The sequence below is a fragment of the Erpetoichthys calabaricus genome, chromosome 10, assembly GCF_900747795.2.
Source record: "Erpetoichthys calabaricus chromosome 10, fErpCal1.3, whole genome shotgun sequence".
NCBI lineage: Eukaryota > Metazoa > Chordata > Cladistia > Polypteriformes > Polypteridae > Erpetoichthys > Erpetoichthys calabaricus.
Window position 1 is genome coordinate 6,880,948 of NC_041403.2, and position 25,014 is coordinate 6,905,961.

General features: G+C 42.4%; 1 protein-coding gene across 1 annotated transcript in view; it reads left to right on the forward strand.

Annotated features, from left to right (window-relative positions):
* The first annotated feature begins 6,756 nt into the window (after positions 1-6,756).
* Positions 6,757-25,014, forward strand: part of LOC127529385 (uncharacterized) — a 61,621-nt gene continuing 43,363 nt past the window's right edge. Inside the window, exon 1 of the mRNA XM_051932766.1 lies at positions 6,757-7,928. Within this exon, the coding sequence (XP_051788726.1) occupies positions 7,538-7,928 (391 nt within the window). The 5' untranslated portion in view covers positions 6,757-7,537. The remainder of the gene's footprint in view (positions 7,929-25,014) is intronic.

Here is a 25,014-nt window from a genome sequence, read left to right on the forward strand (position 1 = left end):
AAAGTCCCAAATTCAGTATCTCGGAAAATTAGAATATTGTGAAAAGGTTCAATATTGAAGACACCTGGTGCCACACTCTAATCAGCTAATTAACTCCAAACACCTGCAAAAGCCGTTAAATGGTCTCTCCGTCGAGTTCTGTAGGCTACACAATCATGGGGAAGACTGCTGACTTGACAGTTGTCCAAAAGACGACCATTGACACCTTGCACAAGGAGGGCGAGACACAAAAGTTCATTACTAAAGAGGCTGGCTGTTCACAGAGCTCTGTGTCCAAGCACATTAACAGAGAGGCGAAGGGAAGGACAAGATGTGGTAGAAAAAAGTGGACAAGCAATAGGGATAACCGCACCCTGGAGAGGATTGTGAAACAAAAATGTGGGGGAGATTCACAAAGAGTGGACTGCAGCTGGAGTCAGTGCTTCAAGAACCACCACACACTGACGTATGCAAGACATGGGTTTCAGCTGTCACATTCCTCGTGTCAAGCCACTCTTGAACAAGAGACAGAGTCAGAAGCGTCTCGCCTTTGGACTGCTGCTGAGTGGTCCAAAGTTATGTTCTCTGATGAAAGTAAATTTTGAATTTCCTTTGGAAATCAAGGTCCCAGAGTCTGGAGGAAGAGAAGAGAGGCACAGAATCCACATTGTGTGAGGTCCAGTGTAAAGTTTCCACAGTCAGTGATGGTTTGGGGTGCCATGTCATGTGCTGGTGTTGGTCCATTGTGTTTTCTGAGGTCCAAGGTCAATGCAGCCGTCTACCAGGAAGTTTTAGAGCACTTCATGCTTCCTGCTGCTGACGAACTTTATGGAGATGCAGATTTCATTTTCCAACTGGACCTGGCACCTGCACACAGTGCCAAAGCTACCCGTACCTGGTTTAAGGACCATGGTATCCCTGTTCTTGATTGGCCAGCAAACTCACCTGACCTTAACCCCATAGAAAATCTATGGGGTATTGTGAAGAGGAAGATGCAATACGCCAGACCCAACAATTCAGAAGAGCTGAAGGCCACTATCAGAGCAACATGGGCTCTCATAACACCTGAGCAGTGCCACAGACTGATTGACTCCATGCCACGCCGCATTGCTGCAGTAATCCAGGCCAAAGGAGCCCCAACTAAATATTGAGTGCTGTACATGATCATACTTTTCATGTTCATACCTTTCAGTTGGCCAACATTTCTAAAAATCCTTTTTTTTGCATTGGTCTTAATTGATATTCTAATTTTCCGAGATACTGAATTTGGGACTTTCATTAGTTGTCAGTTATAATCATCAACATTAAAAGAAATAAACATTTGAAATACATCAGTCTGTGTGTAATGAATGAATCTAATATACAAGTTTCACTTTTTGAATGGAATTACTGAAATAAATCAACTTTGTCATGATATTCTAATTTTATGACCAGCACCTGTATGAAAGCACTGGAGGAAGAGACAGCAGCACTCCAGCAGGACTTTGACTCCTCTAAGGGCATTGAGGACCTGGACATGTTGAAAGTGAGAAAGGCTGCCCTCGCACACCTGACTGATTATAAAGTCCAAGGTGCTTTGGTTAGAGCCCGTTTTCAAGTAGAAACTGAGTGTGATGCTCCAACCAAGTACTTTTTTGGGCTGGAAAGTAAACAGGTCCAAAGCAGAATGAGTCATTGTTTGCATGACCCCTCTGGAAGTGAGATGACAAGCTCTTCTCAAATTAGGGCATTTGCTGTTGACTTTTATTCTAAACTTTTCTCATCTGTGCTGGTGGAACAGAACACTGCTTGTTTGGGTTTTACTAAGTGGCTGCCGCAGGTGCCAGAGGAGGAGTTACCAGCTGTACAGAGAGGGCTTACCCTTGAAGAACTCTCACGGGACATTGGCAAGTTTAAACACTGGGAAAGCTCCAGGTATTGATGGACTTACTGTCGAATTCTAAAGTTTGTTTTGGGAGTTCATCGGACCAGACCTACTTGCGGTTCTTCAAGAGTGCTTGGATAAAGGTCTCCTCCCCTTGAGCTGTAGAAGAGCTGTTGTTGCCCTCATTCCCAAAAAAAGGCGATCTCTGTAATATTAAGAACTGGAGGCCAGTAGCCTTGCTTTGTACTGACTATAAAATATTTTCTAAAGTGTTGGCTATGAGAATGAAGGAGGTGTTGGGGCATGTCATTCACCCTGATCAGAGTTACTGTGTACCATACAGGTCCATATATGATAACGTCTTTTTTTATCAGGGATACATTTGAAATCTGTAAACTGTTTGGATTACACGGTGGTCTAATTTCCTTGGACCAGGAGAAGACCAGGAGCACCAGTACCTTTGGCGAGTACTAATGGGATTTGGTTTGGTTTCCCACCCTGCTTTGTTTCCATGGTTCGGGTTCTCTATAGTGACATTCAAGGTCTACTGAAAATCAATGGTGGGCTGAGCTCTCCATTCAAAGTAAATAGAGTGATTCGACAGGGTTGCTCCTTGTCTGGCATGTTGTATGCCCTGGCTATAGAGCCCCTGCTGATCAAATTAAGGAGAGTGGTGGGTGGACTGACTGTCCCTGAGTGTTCAGTGCCTTTGATGGTCTCAGCATATGCAGATGATCGTGTAGTATTATTTGCAAAACAACAAGACATGGATGGGCTGGTATCTGTGCTGGATGAGTTCCAAAAAGAATCATCAGCTAAAGAGCTAAGAGCTCCGTGGTACTATTGGGTAACTGGATGGGTCCTTTTCCTTCATTGCCATCTGGAGTGAAATGGACAAGAGATGGAATTAAATTAATCTAGAAGGCATAAACAGTGACATTAAGAATTGGGAAGGTGTTGCAGAAAAGGTCAGAAAGTGTTTACAACGCTGGAGATGGCTACTTCCCCAACTGTCATATAGAGGACGGGCGCTAATCATAAACAACGTTGTTGCATCTGCTCTATGGCACAGGTTGACATGCCTGGTACACCCACCTGACCTGATTGCTGAAGTGCAAAGAGAGTTGATTAGTTTTTTTTGGAATGGGAAGCATTGGCTGTATCGAGGTATTTTGCACTTGCCCAGGAGTGCAGGAGGACAAGGACTGGTGGACATCTGCAGCAGAAAAAATGCGTCCAGACTACAAACTCTGCAAAAACTGCTCTATGGTCATATGGCTGTGTCCTGGAAGCCACTAGCATGTGCTCTCCTGTGCCGAGTTGGCAACCTGAAATTGGGCCGAGCACTTTTCTTAATGGACAGTGATTCCTTCCCATTGGTAATGTGTCAGACTTTTACCAAAGTTTATTAAGAATCTGGCAACAGTTGGATTGTCGGTTAGAGGAAAAATCCTTGAATTTATATTGGACTTTACAGTTGCCAATTGTCTCTACCATGGCAGTAGAATCGACATCTCTGAAACAACACCTGATCAGGGCTGGTATTCTACAAATAAAACATTTGATTCAACCACAGCTACTCAGTTGGCTGAGCCCAGAGGTGGTGGCTGCAGCTTTAGGACTGAGCTCTGTGCGCACAGCAGAAAGATTTTTGCAGCAGATCTTTTTGAATATACCTTCAACAGCTAAGGATTTCTTGAAAGACTTTTTCAAAGCTACAGATTATCCAGAGCCTTTGTCTGCATTTCCAAATTTGTTAATTAATGCCAATGAGAACATGATGGAGGAAAATGGCAGGATACTGAGAAGAACTAAATATCTTCCATTTGACTCTGTGGAAGGGAAGGAGCTTTATAAAGTGTGTGTCCAGGCTCGATACCAGTCCCAACTATGTAGATACCCAGATACACCCTGGAGGGATAAACTGGGAGGGGTGGAGGGTGACGGCCCCATTTGGGAAAGTCTGTACAGTCCACCATTGAATAAGAGAACTGGCGATCTGCAGTGGAGAATTGTTCATGGGATTGTGGCAGTTAACTCTTTTTTGTCTTTACTTAACTCCAACATCTCAGAGATGGGTCCTTTTTGCCAAAAGAGAGAGACTGTTTTTCACTGTTTTCTTTACTGTTTTAGGATTCAACCTCTTTTATCTGTACTTGGCAGTGTTTTTAATGTTTTAGGTGTTTATTTTACCAATCAAGTTTTTATATATGGTTGTGCTAATGTGAGAGCAAAAAAGAATGTTAGTAGATTAGCGAATTTTTTATTGGGCCAGGCTGAGCCTGCCATTTATATCACCAGGAAGGAAAAAATTAAGAGTGACAGGGAGTCTGACTTGGTGGGGTTCTTTAAAGCATAATTAAAAATACGAATTTTATTAGATTTCATGTTTTATAGGATGACCCACAATTTGCAAACATTTATAGAACAGTGGTGTGCAATGAATACAATTTGTAAACTTGATAATGAGGAGTGTGTTTTTGTTTTGTGAATTACTATGAAACTACAGCAAATTACTCATTACTAGGTTACATAGGATGTTCTTTTTATTGTTGGTTTGTTGATTTTTGTATTGATTGTTGAATGTTTAATAAAAGGTATATTAAAACTCAAAATAAACTTTCTTTCTTTCTTTCTTTCTTTCTTTCTGTTTCAATGCATTCCTCATCTTCTCATCCTCTGCTTCCTAGTCTCCTTCTCTTTCTCTTTCTTTCTTTCTTTCTTTCTTTCTTTCTTTCTTTCTTTCTTTCTTTCTTTCTTTCTTTCTATGTAATCCCCATTTTTCTCATCCTCTGCTTGTTAGTCCCTATCCCATTCTTTCTTTCTTTCTTTCTTTCTTTCTTTCTTTCTTTCTTTCTTTCTTTCTTTCTGTTTCAATGCATTCCTCATCTTCTCATCCTCTGCTTCCTAGTCTACTTCGCTTTCTCTTTCTTTCTTTCTTTCTTTCTTTCTTTCTTTCTTTCTTTCTTTCTTTCTTTCTTTCTTTCTTTCTTTCTATGTAATCCCCATTTTTCTCATCCTCTGCTTGTTAGTCCCTATCCCATTCTTTCTTTCTTTCTTTCTTTCTTTCTTTCTTTCTTTCTTTCTTTCTTTCAATGTAATCCCCATTTTTCTCATCCTCTGCTTGTTAGTCCCTATCCCATTCTTTCTTTCTTTCTTTCTTTCTTTCTTTCTTTCTTTCTTTCAATGTAATCCCCATTTTTCTCATCCTCTGCTTGTTAGTCCATATCCCATTCTTTCTTTCTTTCTTTCTTTCTTTCTTTCTTTCTTTCTTTCTTTCTTTCTTTCTTTCTTTCTTTCTTTCTTTCTCTTTCAATGTAATCCCCATTTTTCTCATCCTCTGCTTGTTAGTCCCTATCCTATTCTTTCTTTCTTTCTTTCTTTCTTTCTTTCTTTCTTTCTTTCTTTCTTTCTTTCTTTCTCTTCTTTGTATTACTTTTCCTTTTACTCCTCCATTTCAATTCAAATAAGACTCTGTAATTTAAATAAGACACTTGCTTGTCTGGCAAAAGCTAGAAATAATCTGGATTACAATTGTTTTATAAATTGGCCAGTAATTTCTATACTTTTGTAGATGAGTGGTGCATCAAAGAGGCACTTTGCATAAATAATGAAAGGGAAACTTGTTATTCTCATATCAAAGATACGAAAGTAGGTTTGTGTTTATGGTTTTCTGATTTGTATTTTGTCTGGTATTCTTTGTACTGGAATATGGTTACTGTGGTGGGCTGGCGCCCTGCCCAGAGTTTGTTTCCTGCCTTGTGCCCTGTGTTGGCTGGGATTGGCTCCAGCAGACCCCCGTGACCCTGTGTTTGGATTCAACGGGTTGGAAAATGGATGGATGGATTGATGGATTTCCAATTATTAATTAATAAACTCAAAATTCTCAAAGCTTTCTTTCTTTCTTTCTTTCTTTCTTTCTTTCTTTCTTTCTTTCTATCTTTCTTTCTTTCTTTCTTTCTTTCTATGTAATCCCCATTTTTCTCATCCTCTGCTTGTTAGTCCCTATCCCATTCTTTCTTTCTTTCTTTCTTTCTTTCTTTCTTTCTTTCTTTCTTTCTTTCTTTCTTTCAATGTAATCCCCATTTTTCTCATCCTCTGCTTGTTAGTCCATATCCCATTCTTTCTTTCTTTCTTTCTTTCTTTCTTTCTTTCTTTCTTTCTCTTTCAATGTAATCCCCATTTTTCTCATCCTCTGCTTGTTAGTCCCTATCCTATTCTTTCTTTCTTTCTTTCTTTCTTTCTTTCTTTCTTTCTTTCTTTCTTTCTTTCTTTCTTTCTTTCTTTCTTTCTTTCTTTCTTTCTTTCTCTTCTTTGTATTACTTTTCCTTTTACTCCTCCATTTCAATTCAAATAAGACTCTGTAATTTAAATAAGACACTTGCTTGTCTGGCAAAAGCTAGAAATAATCTGGATTACAATTGTTTTATAAATTGGCCAGTAATTTCTATACTTTTGTAGATGAGTGGTGCATCAAAGAGGCACTTTGCATAAATAATGAAAGGGAAACTTGTTATTCTCATATCAAAGATACGAAAGTAGGTTTGTGTTTATGGTTTTCTGATTTGTATTTTGTCTGGTATTCTTTGTACTGGAATATGGTTACTGTGGTGGGCTGGCGCCCTGCCCAGGATTGGTTCCCTGCCTTGTGCCCTGTGTTGGCTGGGATTGGCTCCAGCAGACCCCCGTGACCCTGTGTTTGGATTCAACGGGTTGGAAAATGGATGGATGGATTGATGGATTTCCAATTATTAATTAATAAACTCAAAATTCTCAAAGCTTTCTTTCTTTCTTTCTTTCTTTCTTTCTTTCTTTCTTTCTTTCTTTCTTTCTTTCTTTCTTTCTTTCTTTCTTTCTTTCTCGACCTGCTGTCCATGCGCTCTGTTCCGCCCTCGCCATTATTTAGCGCGTCTCTCCGGCACAGCCCCGGGCACTGAAGGGTTGATTATTGCGCTGCTCTTAAATCCTGAGGCTCTCCCTGCAAATCCGCCGGCGGCGCGGGGCGCTGGACAGCTCCACTCAGTCGCGCGCCCGCCGGAGGGGCTGGTAGCATCACAAGGACACCGAGAGGGAAGGGGGGCGGGTGTGAAAGAAATCAAAGTGTCGGCGAGCCGAGCGGACTGGGACAAGCACGTCTTTGATCTCCAGATTTGAGTCAAAAAACAAAAAAAAAAAAAAAAAAAACGAGATCGGAAGAGAGAGAAGTCCAATTCAGTCTGCGAGACCCTCGACCACGGATCGCTCAAGGAGACCCCTGCTCGTTACCTGGCTATATTTTCATGCGGCAAATTCGATTTCAAAGCTCTCGTGTTTAACGCCGCTATCGTACAGGTCTGCACGATCATCTACCAGACGAAAAGCTCAAGAAGGTGCAGCTGAATATCCCACCTTATTACTTTCCTGCACACCCCCGCGTGTGCAAGCGCCGGCAGTTTCGAGAAATCGGCGAGCTTTCCTCTTCGTCACAGAGGAGCCATTCGCATCTTCGCTTCTACTATAAGAAGCTGACAAAGTTTCGTGTGTCTTCAGAAGATGGAGCTGGCGGTGGGAGGATGAACCGGCGACGAGGGGCAGCGGCACGGCTCCGTCCTTTCGGGTGAAGATGTATGCCGCCCGGTGAGACTGAAGGAACGATTGTCCTCCTCTGGTCTGGTTGGATTCCTCTTGCCCACCTCAGTGAGACCCCCGCACAACATGCTGGTGTGCAACGCCAGCGCCGTCAAAGGCTACCTGCTCTCTCAGATCGTCCCGATCGTGAACAAAACAGCCAGCGTAGTACAAGAGGGGGTCAGAGCCCTGGAGACCACCACGAGCACGGTGGTCAGCGTACTGGAGCCAGATAGGAGCAGCCTTGTCCAGCACAGCCAGGCCATGAACTCCACGAACAGCACCACCGGGCTCGAGCACCTCTTCCAGTACTCGTACTCAGAAAACGGGCTCTTCGAGGAGTACAAGCCGCCGTCCCGGGACGCCATCCCGCTGCCCAAGGCGGTGCTCTACCTGTTAATGGCTGCTCTGGTGGTGGTCGCCGTAGCCTATGCCATAGTGGGTCATCTCATTAAGGACCTGGTGCACGACTTTGTGGGTGAGATTCTTTTTCATTTTTTATTTTCTTAAACTGTTCTGGAAAGCAGCACTCATGTCTCGGCACTCACTGCTTTGCTTAAACGTCTAAAATGAGCAAGACTGCAGCTAACATCAGCGACGTCTGGAAGCCACTTCGGTTCAGTGGACCAATTACACCGATTTGCACATTTTTATAGAGATCTTCTATTAAATGTAAATCTAAACACAATGAAAGACAAGAGCGCGGTGTGCAGGGAGCGCCCAGCGGAATGGCAGCCCCTCGACCCCCACACACCTGTTTATGCGGGCAGAAATAGCAGCGGGCTTTTAGGCGCATTAATCACGGGAAAGACGCTATATAAATTATTATTATTATTATTGAATGCAAATGGATATGGAATATCGACGTTTAATTAGTCGATCTAAAAGCTACTGCTCAACTGTTGCCATTATCGCCATTGTGAACAATTCGCGTTTAAACCTCTAAGGGATGCTTCCAATCAATATTAACGGTATCGCGATAACGGCCAAAAGAGCTAATGTTATCGATTTAAATACTGAGAATATTTAATAGCACAGGCGCTATCCATATGGACGTCCGCAAGAATAGCATCATCATCGTCATCATCTTCATCGTTATTAATAATACCATGCAACTGTTATCAGTGCAGTGACGTTATAATTACCGCATTGTCATCTGCTCGGCAGCTCTCGTCTCTTTATCACCTTCATTATTATCGCTCTTTATTTTGTTTTTGTAAGTATAATTTTATAATATTACTGCCATTTGAGTTTTCTTTTTAAACAGTTACCCCACAGTGTCTGACAATCGAGTTTCATTTATAAAATGCGACTTCCCTTGGATTCAATCAATATTGGACACACCTCGAGGATGCCGATTCACGTAATGTGCGAGTGATCGTGTTGCAGCTATCCATCCATCGATTCGTCCGTCAATCCAATCATTTTTTCAACCTGATTTTCCAAGGCAGGTTCGCAAACAAGTTAATTGGAGCCAATCGCATCGAGTGCACTGCAGGAACCATTCCTGGTCCGATTCTGTATGTCAAGGAAGGGAAGGGCGCTCTGTTTGCACTTTGAGCTAAATCTGCACGTTTGGTTACATGTTCAAAATGACATTAACGTGATTCATCATTGAAACAGGAATCGATCATTATTTTATATAGCGCATTTTATAAAGTTAATCGTCACAAGGGGATTAAAGAAGCAACCAAGGTGACAGCTCAAGTCACACGGTACTTTGAAAGGAAGAATCCTTCGCTGAAACAGTTTAGATTCTTTCTGAGCAGCAGAGGTCCATCCATCCATCTGTCCATCCATAAATCATCTTAATTATTTAGTGAGTGATAAAATCTCTTCTTATATTTTATTTGTAGTTGGTACAATTACTGTTGTACTGTTGTATTCCTGAGGTGGACGTGATAGATTGGCCATCAAGATCTGTGAAGAGGATTACTTGGGTTCTGCTGTGTGTGTTTCTGACACCCATTGAAGGCCCAACACCCTGAAAGGAGTCTCTCTTTAAATTGACTTGTACATTTCATCCATTTTTTTCACTGATTTCTTTTTGTGTGTGGGGCATTTTTAAAATCGCAGACTGTTAAAGCCCATTCCTTATGTGATTTTGGGCTATAGAAGAAATCATTTCTTGTTATTAATTCACGTAATCAGGGCAGAGATGCACAGAAGCTGGAGCCAGTCCCAACAACCTTCTTCTTCTTCTTCTGAATGTGATTTTCCCCTTGGGATTAATAAAGTATCTATCTATCTATCTATCTATCTATCTATCTATCTATCTATCTATCTATCTATCTATCTATCTATCTATCTATCTATCTATCTATCTATCTATCTATCTATCTATCTATCTATCTATCTATCTATTATATAGTGCATTTTATCTATCTATCTATCTATCTATCTATCTATCTATCTATCTATCTATCTATCTATCTATCTATCTATCTATCTATCTATCTATCTATCTATCTATCTATCTATCTATCTATCTATCTATCTATCTATCTATCTTTCTTTCTTCTTCTTCTATATGGAGTGAATGTGCTTCATCAACCTTCTCCATTCAGTTCCTTGTCAGCCAAGCCCCTTTTTCTTTCAGATCTTCTTTAATTTCATCCATCCACCTCCGCCTTGGCCTCCCTCGCTTTCTCTTCCATTGCCATCACTCTTTTGTTCACATTTTCATTGCCTCTCCTCATCACAAGTCCATACAACTTACTGTCTTATATTTTTCCCTCTGATTTTGGTTGTCCATCTGATTGTTTCGTTTCTTATTCTCTCCTTTTTTTGTAATTCCACACACATCAATGTCACCATTCTACTGTCAGGGAGGGTGTCCGGCTGTATCACTTTGTCAAAACCTTAATGATGACGACAATCCCAACAACCATACACTCTTAAAAAATTGAAGGTGCCAGGAGAGGTTCCTCAGAGTGATACCATAGAGGAGCCATTTTTGGTTCCCAAAAGACCCATTCACCGGAAGGTTCCAGAAAGAAACTTTTATCATTTTAGGTCCGTGACGGGCTCCATAAAGTGAATAACCACGGATAGATGGTAACAGAATTGTAAAACACCCGTGGGTCGTGATGTTCAATACAAATAAATAAATAAATAAATACATAAATAAATAAATAAATAAAAACAGGTACGGATTTTCTTAATCTGTTAGTCCCTGCAGGTATCCTACAAGATTTCAGGTTTCCTCTTATTAGGAAGTTTTTCCAAGCCCAAAGAACCAACATCATATGCGAAGAGACCTTCCCAAAGATAAGTGGTGCTTCATGGAGCTACGAGGATCCACAGAAACCAGTAAAGAATCATAAATTGCCATTAAAAAACAGGGATTGTAAGGAGTGTACGACGGAAGGCAGGAACGATCCCTTGCTTTCCTCTCATCCAATTCGGTGTCTCCAGTTACAGCAGGGGTTCTCAACCTTTTTCAGCACCGCTTACCCCGTGGCAACTTTTAAAAGTAAATTTTACTCCACCCCGCCTTTAACAGCAATTCTACCATAATAAAGGGGACATTTTCACTGTTGGGGCGGCACGGTGACGCAGTGGGTAGCGCTGCTGCCTCACAGTTAGAAGACCTGGGTTTGCTTCCTGGGTCCTCCCTGCGTGGAGTTTGCATGTTCTCCACGTGTCTGCGTGGGTTCCACCGGGTGTTCCGGTTTCCTCCCGCAGTCCAAAGACATGCAGGTTAGGTGCATTGGCGATTCTAAATTGCCCCTACTTTTATTCTATGTTAAATAGTGTTCTCTTATTTTAATTTTTATTTTATCTTTTTTTCTCTTTCTTCATCATGTAAAGCACTTTCAGCTACATTATTTGTATGAAAACGTGCTTTATAAATAAATGTTGTTGTTGTTTTTGTGTGTGCCCTGCGGTGGGCTGGCAACCTGCCCGGGATTTATTCCTGCCTTGCGCCCTGTGTTGGCCAATTGGCTCCAGCGTTACCCTGTGTTAGGATATAGCGGGTTGGATAATGGATGGATGGATTTTTAACTGGATGGATTTCAAGTAACATTAATTATACCACTTAATAACGCCATTCCATTTATTTAAAAACAACAAATGATGAGCAGACGGCGGTACACGAGCACGAGACGCGACGAGTCGATCGGCAGACAGCATTCCGCGAGACGCTCGTTCTTGCTTTTCACCTTCTATTCTTGTTGAAAGAGCGAATCTCGTGTCGTTTTTGGGAACTAATCGAGATTTTGGCGACTTCATCTTTTTTTAAAACAAATGTATCCCCTGAGTAGACGAAATTTACCGCCTGGAGGTAAACTTGTGAATCCCTGATTTAGAGGAATGCGCTGTATTTGCACTCCAAACTGCATGCATTTTGATTGCATATATAATTGCATAATTAAGATTTTTCAACATCAAAGCGTGAATTAATTATGATTTTAAATAGCGCCTTTTACAAATATATACATCACGAGTGGATTAAAAAGGGAAACACAATGACACTTCAAGATAAAACGCAAGATCGTTTGAAAGTCAGAGTACTTCACAGAACTCCTTTATTTTCTTGTTGCGCATCAAGCGTCCTTCCGTTTCCTAATCCGCTTTTCCAAGACTGGGTTCTCCGGGAAACTGTAGCCAATCTCAGCAAGCATAGTGCGCATTGCAGGAGCGATACTTGATCCAATTCCGCCTCTCCAGTAAGGAGAAAGCGCTCCATTTGCGCTACGAACTGTACAGTTTTTAATTAAATACTTATAATTAAGCTGTTGCAACATCAAAGCATGAGTTAATCAAAATTTTATATAGCGCCTTTCATAAAGTCAACCATCACAAGTGTATTAAAGTAGCAAACGAGATAGCAGTTCAAGTCACACGATCATTTGAAAGTAAGAATCCTTTACAGAAACGGTTTAGATTATTCTTGTGCGGCAAACGTCCATCCATCCATCCATCCATTGTCTTAATCCTCTTATCCAGGGCAGGGTTGCAGTGCGGACGCTGAGGCCAATCACCAGCAAGGCAGCAGCAATCCCCGGATGTGTCCAGATCCTGTACTGTGTCTGGAGAAGGTGCCCCACTTGCGGTATTTAAACTACGTGCATTTTTTATTTTTGATTTAAACTGTTGCAACATCAATGCACGAACGAATAATTACTTTATAAAGAGCCTTATATATATATATATATATATATATATATATATATATATATATATATATATATATATATATATATATATATATATAACAGCCATCACAAGTGGATCAGCAAACGAGATGGGATCTCATTTCAAACGTCCAGCCATCTGTTTTCTTGTCCCGCTTACTCAGGTCAGGGTCTCGGAGAAGCTGGAGCCTACAGCAGCAAGCACAGGGCACAAGGCAGGAACAATTCCTGTATTTGTCCAGGGGAAGGCGCTCTGTTAGCGCTATAATCCATCCATCCATTATCCAACCCGCTATATGGGTCACGGGGGTCTGCCGGAGCCAATCCCAGCCAACACAGGGCACAAGGCAGGAACCAATCCCGGGCAGGGTGCCAACCCACCGCAGGACACACACAAACACACCCACACATCAGGCACACACTAGGGCCAATTTAGAATCGCCAATCCACCTAACCTGCATGTCTTTGGACTGTGGGAGGAAACCGGAGCGCCCGGAGGAAACCCACGCAGACAGCAGCGCAACCACTGCGCCACCGCGCCGCCCTGCGCTATAATCCATCCATCCATCCATTATCCAACCCGCTATATGGGTCACGGGGATCTGCTGGAGCCAATCCCAGCCAACACAGGGAGCAAGGCAGGAAACAAACCCCGGGCAGGGCGCCAACCCACCACAGATTAGCGCTATAAACTCTATGCGATTTTAAAATATATTTCCAAACTTAAACTATCGCAACATCAAAGCATAAATTAATAATTATTTTATATTGAGCCTTTTACAACAACAACAACAACATTTATTTCTATAGCACATTTTCATACAAACACCCTAGTGTGTGCTTGGTGTGTGGGTGTGTTTGTGTGTGTCCTGCGGTGGGTTAGCACCCTGCCCGGGATTGGTTCCTGCCTTGTGCCCTGTGTTGGCTGGGATTGGCTCCAGCAGACCCCCGTGACCTTGTGTTTGGATTCAGCGGATTGGAAAATGGATGGATGGAGTTCCATACAAACAATGTAGCTCAAAGTGCTTTACATGATGAAGAAAAGAGAAAAAAGACAAAATAATAAATACTTACAAAGCTAATCATCGAGAGTTGCTTAAAAAAGCAAATAACAACGGCAGTTCAAGCCGTAAAATAAAATGCAAGATCATTTGAAAGTAAGAATTCTTCTCAGAAACAATTTAGATGCATGTTGCGCAACAAGCGTCCATCCGTTTATCCATCCATTGTCTTAAACGCACATTATTCATGGCAGGGTCGCGCGGACGCTGGAGCCAATCCGCGCAGCCATATAACGCAAGGCAGGAACCATCTCCGGATTGGTCCTGATCTTATTCCGTGTGCTATAAACTCTATGATTTTTTTATGACGTGTTTAAGCTATTGCCACATCAACACGTAAATGGATCCTTACTTTATATAGCGCCTTTTAAAAAAACATTGATCACAAGTGGAATAGAAGAAACAAAAACGGGGGACAGTTCAAGTCACACGATCATTTCAATATGGTTTAGATTCTTGTTGTGCAACAAACGCCCAATCCATCTATTGCCTTAATCGTTTTATCCAGGACAGAGTCGTGCGGATTCTCGAGCCAATCCCAGTAGCCATTCGACACAAGGCAGTAAAATTCCCTGGATGTGTCCTGATCGTATTCCGTGTCTGGGGAAGGCGCTCAACTTGCGCAATAACCTTTTAATTTTAGACTACATGTTTAAACTGTTGCAACATCAAAGCACGGGCGAATCATTTCTTTCATGTAGCACCTTTATATATAGAAGTGATCATAAGTGGACCGAAGAAGCAAAATAAAACGCAAGATCTTTTGAAAGTGAGAATCCTTTGCAGAAACAGTTTACATTCTTGTTGCGCAACAAGCATCCATCCATCGCCTTAATGCGCTTAGCTACATCAGGGTCGCATGGACGCTGGAGCCAATCCCAGCAATTAGTCCTGCTCCAGTTCTGTGTCTCCAGTTTGGGGAGGACAATCCATTTGCCCTCTAAACGTGATGTATTTTTATTCACACATACAGTATGCAAGCTGTGGCAGCATCAAGGCATGAATTAATCACTGTTTAATATAGCGCCTTTTATAAAGACAAGCTCCACACGTGGATTAAAAAAGCAAACAAAACGATTATTCAAGTCGCAAAATTAATCTCAAGATCACTTTGAAAATAAGAATCCTTCTTAGAAACAGTTTACTTAATCCACTTATGCAGGGCAAGGTCGTGGGGGAGCTGGCACCCACTTCAGCAAACATGGGGCACAAGGCAGGGACAACACCTGGGCAGGGCGCCAGTCCAAACTGCTGGTCTCTAGGGGAAGATCGTGCACGCGCACACGTCGAGAACACGTAGGGAACATCCGGGATGCGAAGCCTTCGGTGTCCTTTCTGGGAGGCGGCAGGCAGCGCCCCCGTGTCAAACTTTAATAACATTCAACGGTGACATCAAGTTATTAATGCCGCCAGAAAATATATTCATAAAAAAAAAACCTGTAAGCATCTTGCTAGAATTCATATGAATACATTATTTTACCCCTCGATAATTATCAAGGAAATGATGGTGAATTAAAAATTGGAATGTCATTACAAATTAACATTCATTTGTTACACATGAGCACTTAAGCAATCAGACGCAAGCTTTCCATGAATTATTTATATTGGAATGACTTAATCCGTTTTTATTTAGCTTTAAATCAATGCGCTGTCCTCTCGCCCGCTGCTCAGCCTGCGTTCCGTTTCAGCCGCCCGCATCCCCGCCGACCGTTCGCATTTCTCAGCCTTTTGCGCTCCACGTGATGTCATCGCGGCTCTCGAAGTTTCGCGGGATGATTTGATGTAAGCCGATTATGTTGTTTAGTAAAGATTCAAGTCCGGCAGCTTCTATTGCTTGTTCTCTCAGCGTTACATAATTGAAATGCTATTAGAGACTGCGCTCCTTTGAAGGAGAAACTTCAAACGGATTTGTAGGGGATGGGGTGGGGTTTGTGGTTTGGGGGGCTGCAGATTTGGGGTATCTCATTAAAACGAAAGGTTCCTTACAGAGGATTCAGATTCACGAGATCCACAAATCTGGCTAAGAATGAATGCCAGCTCTGAGCACAGCACTTTGAAGATGTGTGGCGCTTCTGTGTCTGCTTGACACGTGTGAGGCTGTTACGAGTCTCCTGATCAAACTTCACATTCAAGTCACACTTGCCAGAAGAGACATAGACCAGAACAGAAAAATATATAGTGTTAGGTGGTCGTGTGGTGCAGTTGTTGAACCATCATCAGCATCCATAACAGGATTATTGAACTCAACAGTAGCAACGGGCCGCTCTTAGCAAAACTAGGAGTGTAGGCGAAGAAGAAGGGGGCGGCAGCACCACCTACTGGGCACTACGGTCCACGCAGCATGTGATCAAAATGCTATAACGACGAGTGGTGAGGTGCGGAGAGCTATATTGTTAACCGTATATCCGTGATTTAAACAAACAAACAAAAAAAAAAAAACGACCCCGTGTTAGCGTCATTGCACAAAAGTTCAGTACACACAGGCTCATCTAATCCTGGGAGCACATTGTAGACACTTTAATGAATAAGTACGCCCATTAACCCACCCAGACTACTGCAGGCTCAGAGGCCCAACGTACACACCTCAGTACATATAGTAATTTATTGTGGACACACCTATCGTCATCACGTCGTGTCACTTGGACAGCACCTTCACGACAACGAAGTATCGGGGCTGCACACGGAGTTCTCGCGACCTGATTTCAAGTTCAGTTTCAGTTTCTCGTTTTCTTGCTCAGTGATGCAGCTAAGAGCCGTTAGTCGTTTGCTTAAGAAAGAAAGAAAGAAAGAAAGAAAGAAAGAAAGAAAGAAAGAAAGAAAGAAAGAAAGAAAGAAAGAAAGAAAGAAAGAAAGAATTAGGAGGGTTAATAAAGTAGATATTTCATTTGCTATTGTCTTAGAGTTGCGCATCTTAACGAATTCACTTTGTCACAAGTTAGTATATAAAACGACAACGAAATTTAGATCTATGCACAGGATGGTAGTACGTCATTAACGGAGACAAGTATCAGCAACACATGACTACTGTTAATGATAATACGATGTCGTCATGAATTAACTTTACGTAGCAGACACCCACACCATCAGATATTTGATCGAATCTGTGATCTATCTATCTATTATGTAGTGCCTTACACATAAATTTATTTATTATTTATAAATTTATCTATTATCTATTATCTATTTTATAGTCTCTTACATATCTATCTATCTATCTATCTATCTATCTATCTATCTATCTATCTATCTATCTATCTATCTATCTATCTATTATGTAGTGCTTTACACATAAATTTATTTATTATTTATAAATTTATCTATTATCTATTATATAGTCTCTTACATATCTATCTATCTATCTATCTATCTATCTATCTATCTATCTATCTATCTATCTATCTATCTATCTATCTATCTATCATATACAGTATGTCACAATTTAGTTAAACCCCTTACTAATTTGTACACTTCCTTCTATATTTTTTAAATATTGTCTCTCACGTTCCTCTTCAGTTGCTCTGGCAAGACAAAGACATTCCTAAACTTCATCAGGCATAGATAAGAAATGGCAGCCGGACAGCGGATAATCCTCTTATTGGCTCTGAAATGCTACTAACAGTTAGAACGTATCACATGAATAATCCATCGCCATTTTATGAGAGGTTACAGTAATCTGTTTTTCTACAGTGTATATATTTGAGTACACATGTGGACGTATGTCAGTTGTGCTACTTCTCCAAGAGGGTGAAATCTAAATAATCAATGTAGACCTCAGTGTTTAATCTTTGCAGTGCACCATCTTTTGGAATGTATTTTGTAATTCATGTAGTGGTAAAATGCATTGCATTTGTCATTCCAACAGATGCCACATCACAAACATTTGCAGTAATAAAATGTATTACTGCAAATGTTTGTGATACACCATCTGTTGGCATCACAATTGCAATGCATATGTATGTGTTATATATGCCATTTGGCATGTGATTTTATAAAAAGCAGTGTTAATGTTTGTAATGTGTCCTCCGTTGCAGCGACAAATGCAATGCATTTTATTAGTTCTAAAGTTTGCAATGCACCATCTGTTGGAATGACAGAGACATAGCAACCCCACAGACACACAGATACACAGATTCACATAAAATAATTTTCTTCACCTTGCCCTCATTGCTGATTTCCTGAGCCCCCTGTAAGGCGGCTCAGTGGCACAGCAGGTAGCTGTGTGTGATGAGGGGGAAAAAAAAACGAACTTAGAAGATTGAAGTAGAGGGATACAACATAACCAAATGTAAAAAAAATATGAAACCTGAAGTCAGTGTATGATATGCAGAATAACAAGGCAGGACATTCACTTCATCCTCTCTTTGGGTCCATCTTTGTTATAAGGCCTCCGGGGGTCTGATTCTTCCTTTCCCTCAGTTTGATTAATTTGCAGCGTGGCTTGCTGAAAGGGTCGCTCTCGAGGTGTCATACACGGTGTGGTGGTAAGGGTGGAACCTGAACGTTTGATCATTTATCATTCAGTTTCACTTCTCGGGCACTTCACGCCACCGCTCACACCTGAGTGCAGGCGGCTGCCCCTCTCAAATCCTCTCAAGTTGCAGCTTCTCCGCCATTAGGTTTTTGTTCTTTTTGTTGCTTGCTTCAGAAAACGGAGGGCTGTCCTCAAAGCTCGGTCCATCCTATTCCACTGATATTACAAAAAACACAAAACAAGTCTCTCATCATCTGACCCCTTCCATAGTAATCCTAGGCTTCAGGAAAGGGGAGGGGGGGGAGAATCCGTGCGTGTTCCAGTGATGTAAACATGTGCCAAAAACGTGAATTTCAAATCATGGAAGGTTCTGAACCCACCTACCGTGGCCTTTTTGAATGACCTGGGGCCTCATATATAACACTGTGCAAAGAATTCACACTAAAACATGGCGTACGGATGAAAGTGGAAATGTGCATACGCACAAAAAAATTCAGATGCACAAAACTGCGTGTAAGCCAACTTCCACGCACTTCTGCTCCATAAATCTCAGTCAGCATGAAAAGTAATGCATGTGCACGCATCTGCCACCCCAACCCGACTCCTCCCATAATTTTGCATATTTTAGATAGATAGATAGATAGATAGATAGATAGATAGATAGATAGATAGATAGATAGATAGATAGATAGATAGATAGATAGATAGATAGATAGATAGATAGATAGATAGATAGATAGATAGATAGATAGATAGATACTTTATTAATCCCAATGGGAAATTCACATTCTCCAGCAGCAGCATACTGATACAATAAATAATATTAAATTAAAGAATGATAATAATGCAGGTGAAAAAAACAGACAATAACTATGTATAATGTTAAATATTAACGTTTACCCCCCCCCCCCCCCCGGGGGGAATTAAAGAGTCGCATAGTTTGGGGGGAGGAACGATCTCCTCAGTCTGTCACTGAAGCTGCTCCTCTGTCTGGAGATGATCCTGTTCAGTGGATGTAGTGGATTCTCCATCATTGATAGGAGCCTGCTGAGCGCACGTCGCTCTACCACAGATGTTAAACTGTCCAGCTCCATGCCTACAATAGAGCCTGCCTTCCTCACCAGTTTGTCCAGGCGTGAGGCGTCTTTCCTCTTAATGCTGCCTCCCCAGCACACCACTGCGTAGAAGAGGGCGCTCGCCACAACTGTTTGATAGAACATCTGCAGCATCTTATTGCAGATGTTGAAGGAAGCCAGCCTTCTAGGGTAGTATAACCGGCTCTGTCCTCTCTTGCACAGAGCATCAGTATTGGCAGTCCAATCTAATTTATCATCCAGCTGCACTCCCAGATATTTATAGGTCTGCACCATCTGCACACAGTCACCTCTGATGATCACTGGGTCTATGAGGGGTCTGGGCCTCCTAAAATCCACCACCAGTTCCTTGATTTTGGTGGTGTTCAGGTGTAGGTGGTTTGAGTCGCACAATTTAACAAAGTCATTGATTAGGCCCCTATACTCCTCCTCCTGCCCACTCCTGATGCAGCCCATGATAGCAGTGTCGTCAGCGAACTTTTGCACATGGCAGGACTCCAAGTTGTATTGGAAGTCTGATGGCTGAACAGGACCGGAGAAAGTACAGTCACAATGTGGCGCTCTTGTGTTGCTGACCACAATGTCAGACGTGCAGTTCCCAAGACGCACATACTGAGGTCTGTCTTTAAGATAGTCCACGATCCATGCCACTAGGTATGAATCTAATCCCATCTCTGTCAGCTTGTCCCTAAGGAGCAGAGGTTGGATTGTGTTGAAGGCGCTAGAGAAGTCTAGAAACATAATTATTACAGCACCACTGCCTCTGTCCAAGTGAGAGAGGGATCGGTGTAGCATGTAGATGATGGCATCCTCCGCTCCCACCTTCTCCTGATATGCAAACTGCAGAGGGTCAAGGGCGTGTTGAACCTGTGGCCTAAGGTGGTGAAGCAGCAGACTCTCCATTGTCTTCATCACATGTGATGTCAGAGCAACAGGCCGAAAGTCATTCAGCACACTTGGACGTGATACCTTTGGGACTGGGGTGATGCAAGATGTTTTCCAAAGCCTCGGGACTCTCCCCTGTTCCAGGCTCAGGTTGAAGATGTGCTGTAGAGGACCCCCCAGCTCCAATGCACAGACCTTCAGCAGTCGTGGCGATACTCCATCTGGAGTATAATTTTTAATATGCAAATCAACATAACTATCACCTTCCGTTCGGCATTTGGTTAAAAGACAATGGCAAAAGCACGTGGAAAAAAAGAATTTCAGTGATTCAGTGGAGGCAACGAAAAATGTACTATTTGTTGGCTTAAGCAGTGGTATAAGCAACAAAAGGAAAGTGATGGAGTTATACAGCGTGACGGAGACACTCGGAAGTTCAAGTTCAGAAAGTCGCACAGTTCCTGAAAGAAAAAAAGAAGTGGTCAGATATCAAAGTTGACATGAAAGGCGAGTTGTAGCCCACCGTCTTTGTGTGATACGGAAGTGTGTTAGGGTACAGAGAAAAGAAAAAAAAATATTAGGGACACAGTGAAGAAGAAAAAGGTTGAAATGTTGAATTTAATCTAGAAATTTCCACTTTAATTTCGTAGTTTATTTTGTCATTACAGTAGAACGTCGTAAATTTCATCTTGAAATCGGTGTTTAATTTACTAAAGCAGGGGTTCTTAACCGGGGGTATCGGGTATGGGAACCAAATGCTGGGGGTATGGGACTCGATCTCTGGGTACTGGTATTTATTTTATTTAATGTATTAATTTATACTTGGGTAGTACCTGAATGGAACGCGATAGAATCTTCGAGAACATTCGACATTTCCTGCAAATGCTTGTATTTATTTTTACACATGTGTATTTACTACAACTTTAATTTTAAACCTTTTAATTTTAATATTTAAATTTAATAAATAAATGTGTATTTACTCATTTATTGGCAATGTACGTTTCTCAGAGACTCTAGATGTGTGTTTTGCATTGTATATAAAGGTGGCGACTGTGCGCCGCCATTCATTCTGGCAACTAATATAAGGAATGGTGATGATTATTTCGACGCTCAAGTAAAGGGGGTATGGGACCATATTGGACAATCCATTGGGGGTCTGGAGTCATCAAAAGGTGAAGAACGCCTGTACTAGAGTTTCTCAAATCCCATCGTAACTAAAGTAGCACACGTTCCCCAACCCAGACATGAGCCAAGGCCCTTAACCTGCAATTACTGAGCGCTTTGAGTAGTGAGTAAAGCTCTATATAAATGCAAAGAATTATTATTCACTACGTGCTTCTTAAACAGGCTTTCTCTGTCATAGACAGGAATGTGCAGGCAGTGATCGCCACACAGAATACATTATATTTATGATATTACAGCTCTCTGAACATTTTAGAATACTAAGGTGCATACGTGATGTCATTTTCATAATGAAATGCATTAAAGCATGTATTAAACATGTGGGGGCACGGTGGTGCAGTGGTAGTGATGAGCTGGCGGCCCATCTGTGGATTGTTCCTGCTTCCTACAAGATGCTTGCTGTGGCACACGCGTGACCCACGCGTGAATTCTACTGTTGGTCAAATGTACCAACTTACAATTCCTGTCCTTTCATTATCTTTTTCGACGTAACCAATCGCCACACAATGAGCTCTGTAATAAATGTAAAGCCAGCTGTAAGCTTACAAGGCCGATTCTTCAAAACCTTTATGGAACAATGAAAAATCTTCATTATACGGGTTTAATTATTCCATCCGTTCAGGGTCACATACCCAGCAAAAAGCGCGAGGCAGGAACAAATAGACAAAGCAAGGAGAAGTTCAAATAGACTGTGGCATGGCTGAGTGGAATCCATGCAGATGCTGATGGCCTTCCTGAGGCAGCGTGTGCTATAAATGCCCTCCAGAGTAGATGTTGTATCCCGATAATCCTCTGTGCTCTTGACACAACACACCGTAGAGATTTCCGATCAACTGCTGCGCAGCTGTGATTCCACACAAACATACAATGGGATAAAATACTCTGGGTGGTGCACTGAGAGTATCAAAGCTAATGCACTGTTGTAATTGGAATAGTTTGTTAATTCCGTTCCCCATTATATTGTTACAGAATGACTATAATCAAGTGGATTCAATTTGTAAATGATATGCAATTAATTTCGGTTGTAGATTTCAGAAGAAGGGATGGTTCCTTACCCGGACTTGGGCGCCTAACAGGCAGATGGGCATCCCAGCCAGGGAGGAAAAAGGCATCAAAATCAGAAGGAAGGGAGTGACGGTCAGCCCACTAAAGAGAGAACATATCGCTGGGGGCTTTTTAGTCCCCCTAGATGGCACTGCCCAGTGGAAAGCCAGCAGAGCATGCTGGGGTCACTGGGTGCTGCCAGAGGGTGCTGCAGGGAGACAGGCTCACTGCTGTAATAGATATCCATATGACCCGGAAGTACTTCCATCGGACAGTGGCCCTGGTACCAGAAGTACTCCCGGGTCATTAATAATAGGGACTGCACTTCCTTGGGCAGGCGAGTCGGAGCTGGGAGGAAGAAGGGCAACACTCGACTGGAGTAGGGCAGTGCGGTGGGGAAGAATTGAATTGTGGAGAGAGACACCTGTGTTTTTGTGCTGTTTGTTACTTGTTTGAGGAGTCTGGCTAACAAACCAACCTTTATTTGAACCTGGGATTGTGCTTGCGTGTTCGTGCCGGGGTTGGGGCTCACTGACGTCCCTGGTTTCCATCACATGGCTATTTTGATGAAACCTGCATCTCAGCTGTACATCTAAAAAAGAAAAGCAGACCACAGAAATGGTAGCACTGCTTTGACACTGGGTGGCGCCAGTTTGCAAAACCAAGCAGAAACGTGCGTACGCAAGGTAGGGGACTACTGTAAGAATGTGCGCGGCTTTACGCCAAGTTTAGTTTTTATACATCGCAATGTGAGCGTTACGTTAAGTTCACCGTGCTTAGAAAAATGAGTTTGTTCAATGAAGGTGCGCTTTTGAAGCAGTTCATGCACAACACTGCTTACAGCCTTTTCAAGTTCAAGTTCAAAGTTTATTGTCACGTGCACAGTAAGGAAACCTGTTTCCCTATACAATGAAATTCTTTGCTGTTCACACCAAATGACAAAACCAACATATAAAGATAAACATACAGTAAATAATAAGCAACAGATAGATAATAAGTAACAGGCAGCATAAAATATAAAAACAGAATAGAAGTATAAAGTGTAATGTGCAGGTAGGTGTGTGATGGACAAGTCAAATACAGTTACAGTTGTGTGAGGTCGATAGAATGAGGTGGCCCATGGTTACAAACTCCAGTCAGTTATTTAGGAGTCTAATGGCCTTAGGAAACAAAGAGTTCTTCATCCTGGAAGTCCTGCATTTCATACTCTGTACCTCCTGCCTGAGGGTAGAAGTCTGAACAGTTCGTGTTGGGGGTGAGTCGAGGCAGTTCTCCTGCAGACTCTGCTGTTGTAGATGCTCTGCAGAGAGGGCAGTGGGGTCCTGGTAATCTTCTCAGCAGTCTTTACCACTCTCTGCAGGCGTTTACGGTCCATAGCAGTAGTGTTGCCGTACCACACGGTGATGCAGCTGGTCAATAGTGCAGCTGTAAAAGTTGCCAAGGATATTAGTCAACATACCAAACTTCTTCAGCCTCCTCAGAGAGTACAGACGCTGCTGGGCCCTCTTGACCAGCTGTGTGGTGTGAAGTGTCCAAGTGACGTCCTCACTGATGTAGACACACCAGGTATTTAATGCTGCTCACCCTCTCCACTTCAAACCCCCAGATGAACAGTGGCCGCTGAGGTCTCCTCTCCCTCCTCATGTCCACTATCATCTCCTTCATCTTGTCTGTGTTGAGGGTGAGGTTGTTGTCCTCACACCATGACTCCGGATTGTCCACCTCCCTCCTGTAGGCTGCCTCATCCCCGCCAGTGATGCGTCCTATCACTGCAGTGTTGTCTGTGAACTTTAGGATGATGTTATCTTTGTGGGAGGTGACACAGTCCTGGGTGAACAAGGTGTAGAGGATGGGGTGCCTGTGTTTGTGATAATGGGGGCTGAAATCTTATTACCAATCCTGACAGATTGGGGCCTGCCAGTCAGAAAGTCTAGGGGCCAATCACAGAGGGTGGGGTGCAGGCCAAGTGCAGACAGTTTACGGGGGATAACCGTGTTAAAGGCAGAAGCTGTAGTCAACAAAGAGCATCCCGATGTAGGAGTCTTTATTCTCCAGATGGGAGATACTACGGAAGCCATTTTGTGTACCATTGTTAGGGTCGCGTGCCACATTTCTAGGGAGAGTGGTCTCCGGGGTCGTGACATCAGTTTCATCAGCATCGGTGTTTGCACCGAGCTTTACCCAATCTGCAGATGAACCTGTCTAAACCTTTATTGAAGTCTTTTTTAGATTTATTTTCGATTTATTGCCTGGTTTTTGACTCTGATTTTTGCCTCTCGTCTGGGTTTCAGTCGCTTTATTTTATTTAATTTTTATTTCTCCTGCTTTAACTCACAAAATGAGTTACAGTGGAACCTCGGGTCACAACCATAATTCGTTCCAAAACTCTGGTCGCAACCCGATTTGGTCATGACTGGAAGTAATTTCCCCCATAGGATTGTATGTAAAAACAATTAATCCGTTCCGGACCGTACGAGCTGTATGTAAATATATATATATATATGCGCTCTCTCTCGCTCTTTCGCTCTCTCTCTCCCTCTCTTTTTCTCTCTCTCGCACTCTCTCTCTCACTCGCTCGCGCTCTCTCTCTCTCTCTCACTCTCTCTCACTCTCTTTCTCGCTCGTGCTCTCTATCTCTCGCTCGCTCCCGCTCTCTCTCTCGCTCGCTCCCGCTCTCTCTCTCGCTCGC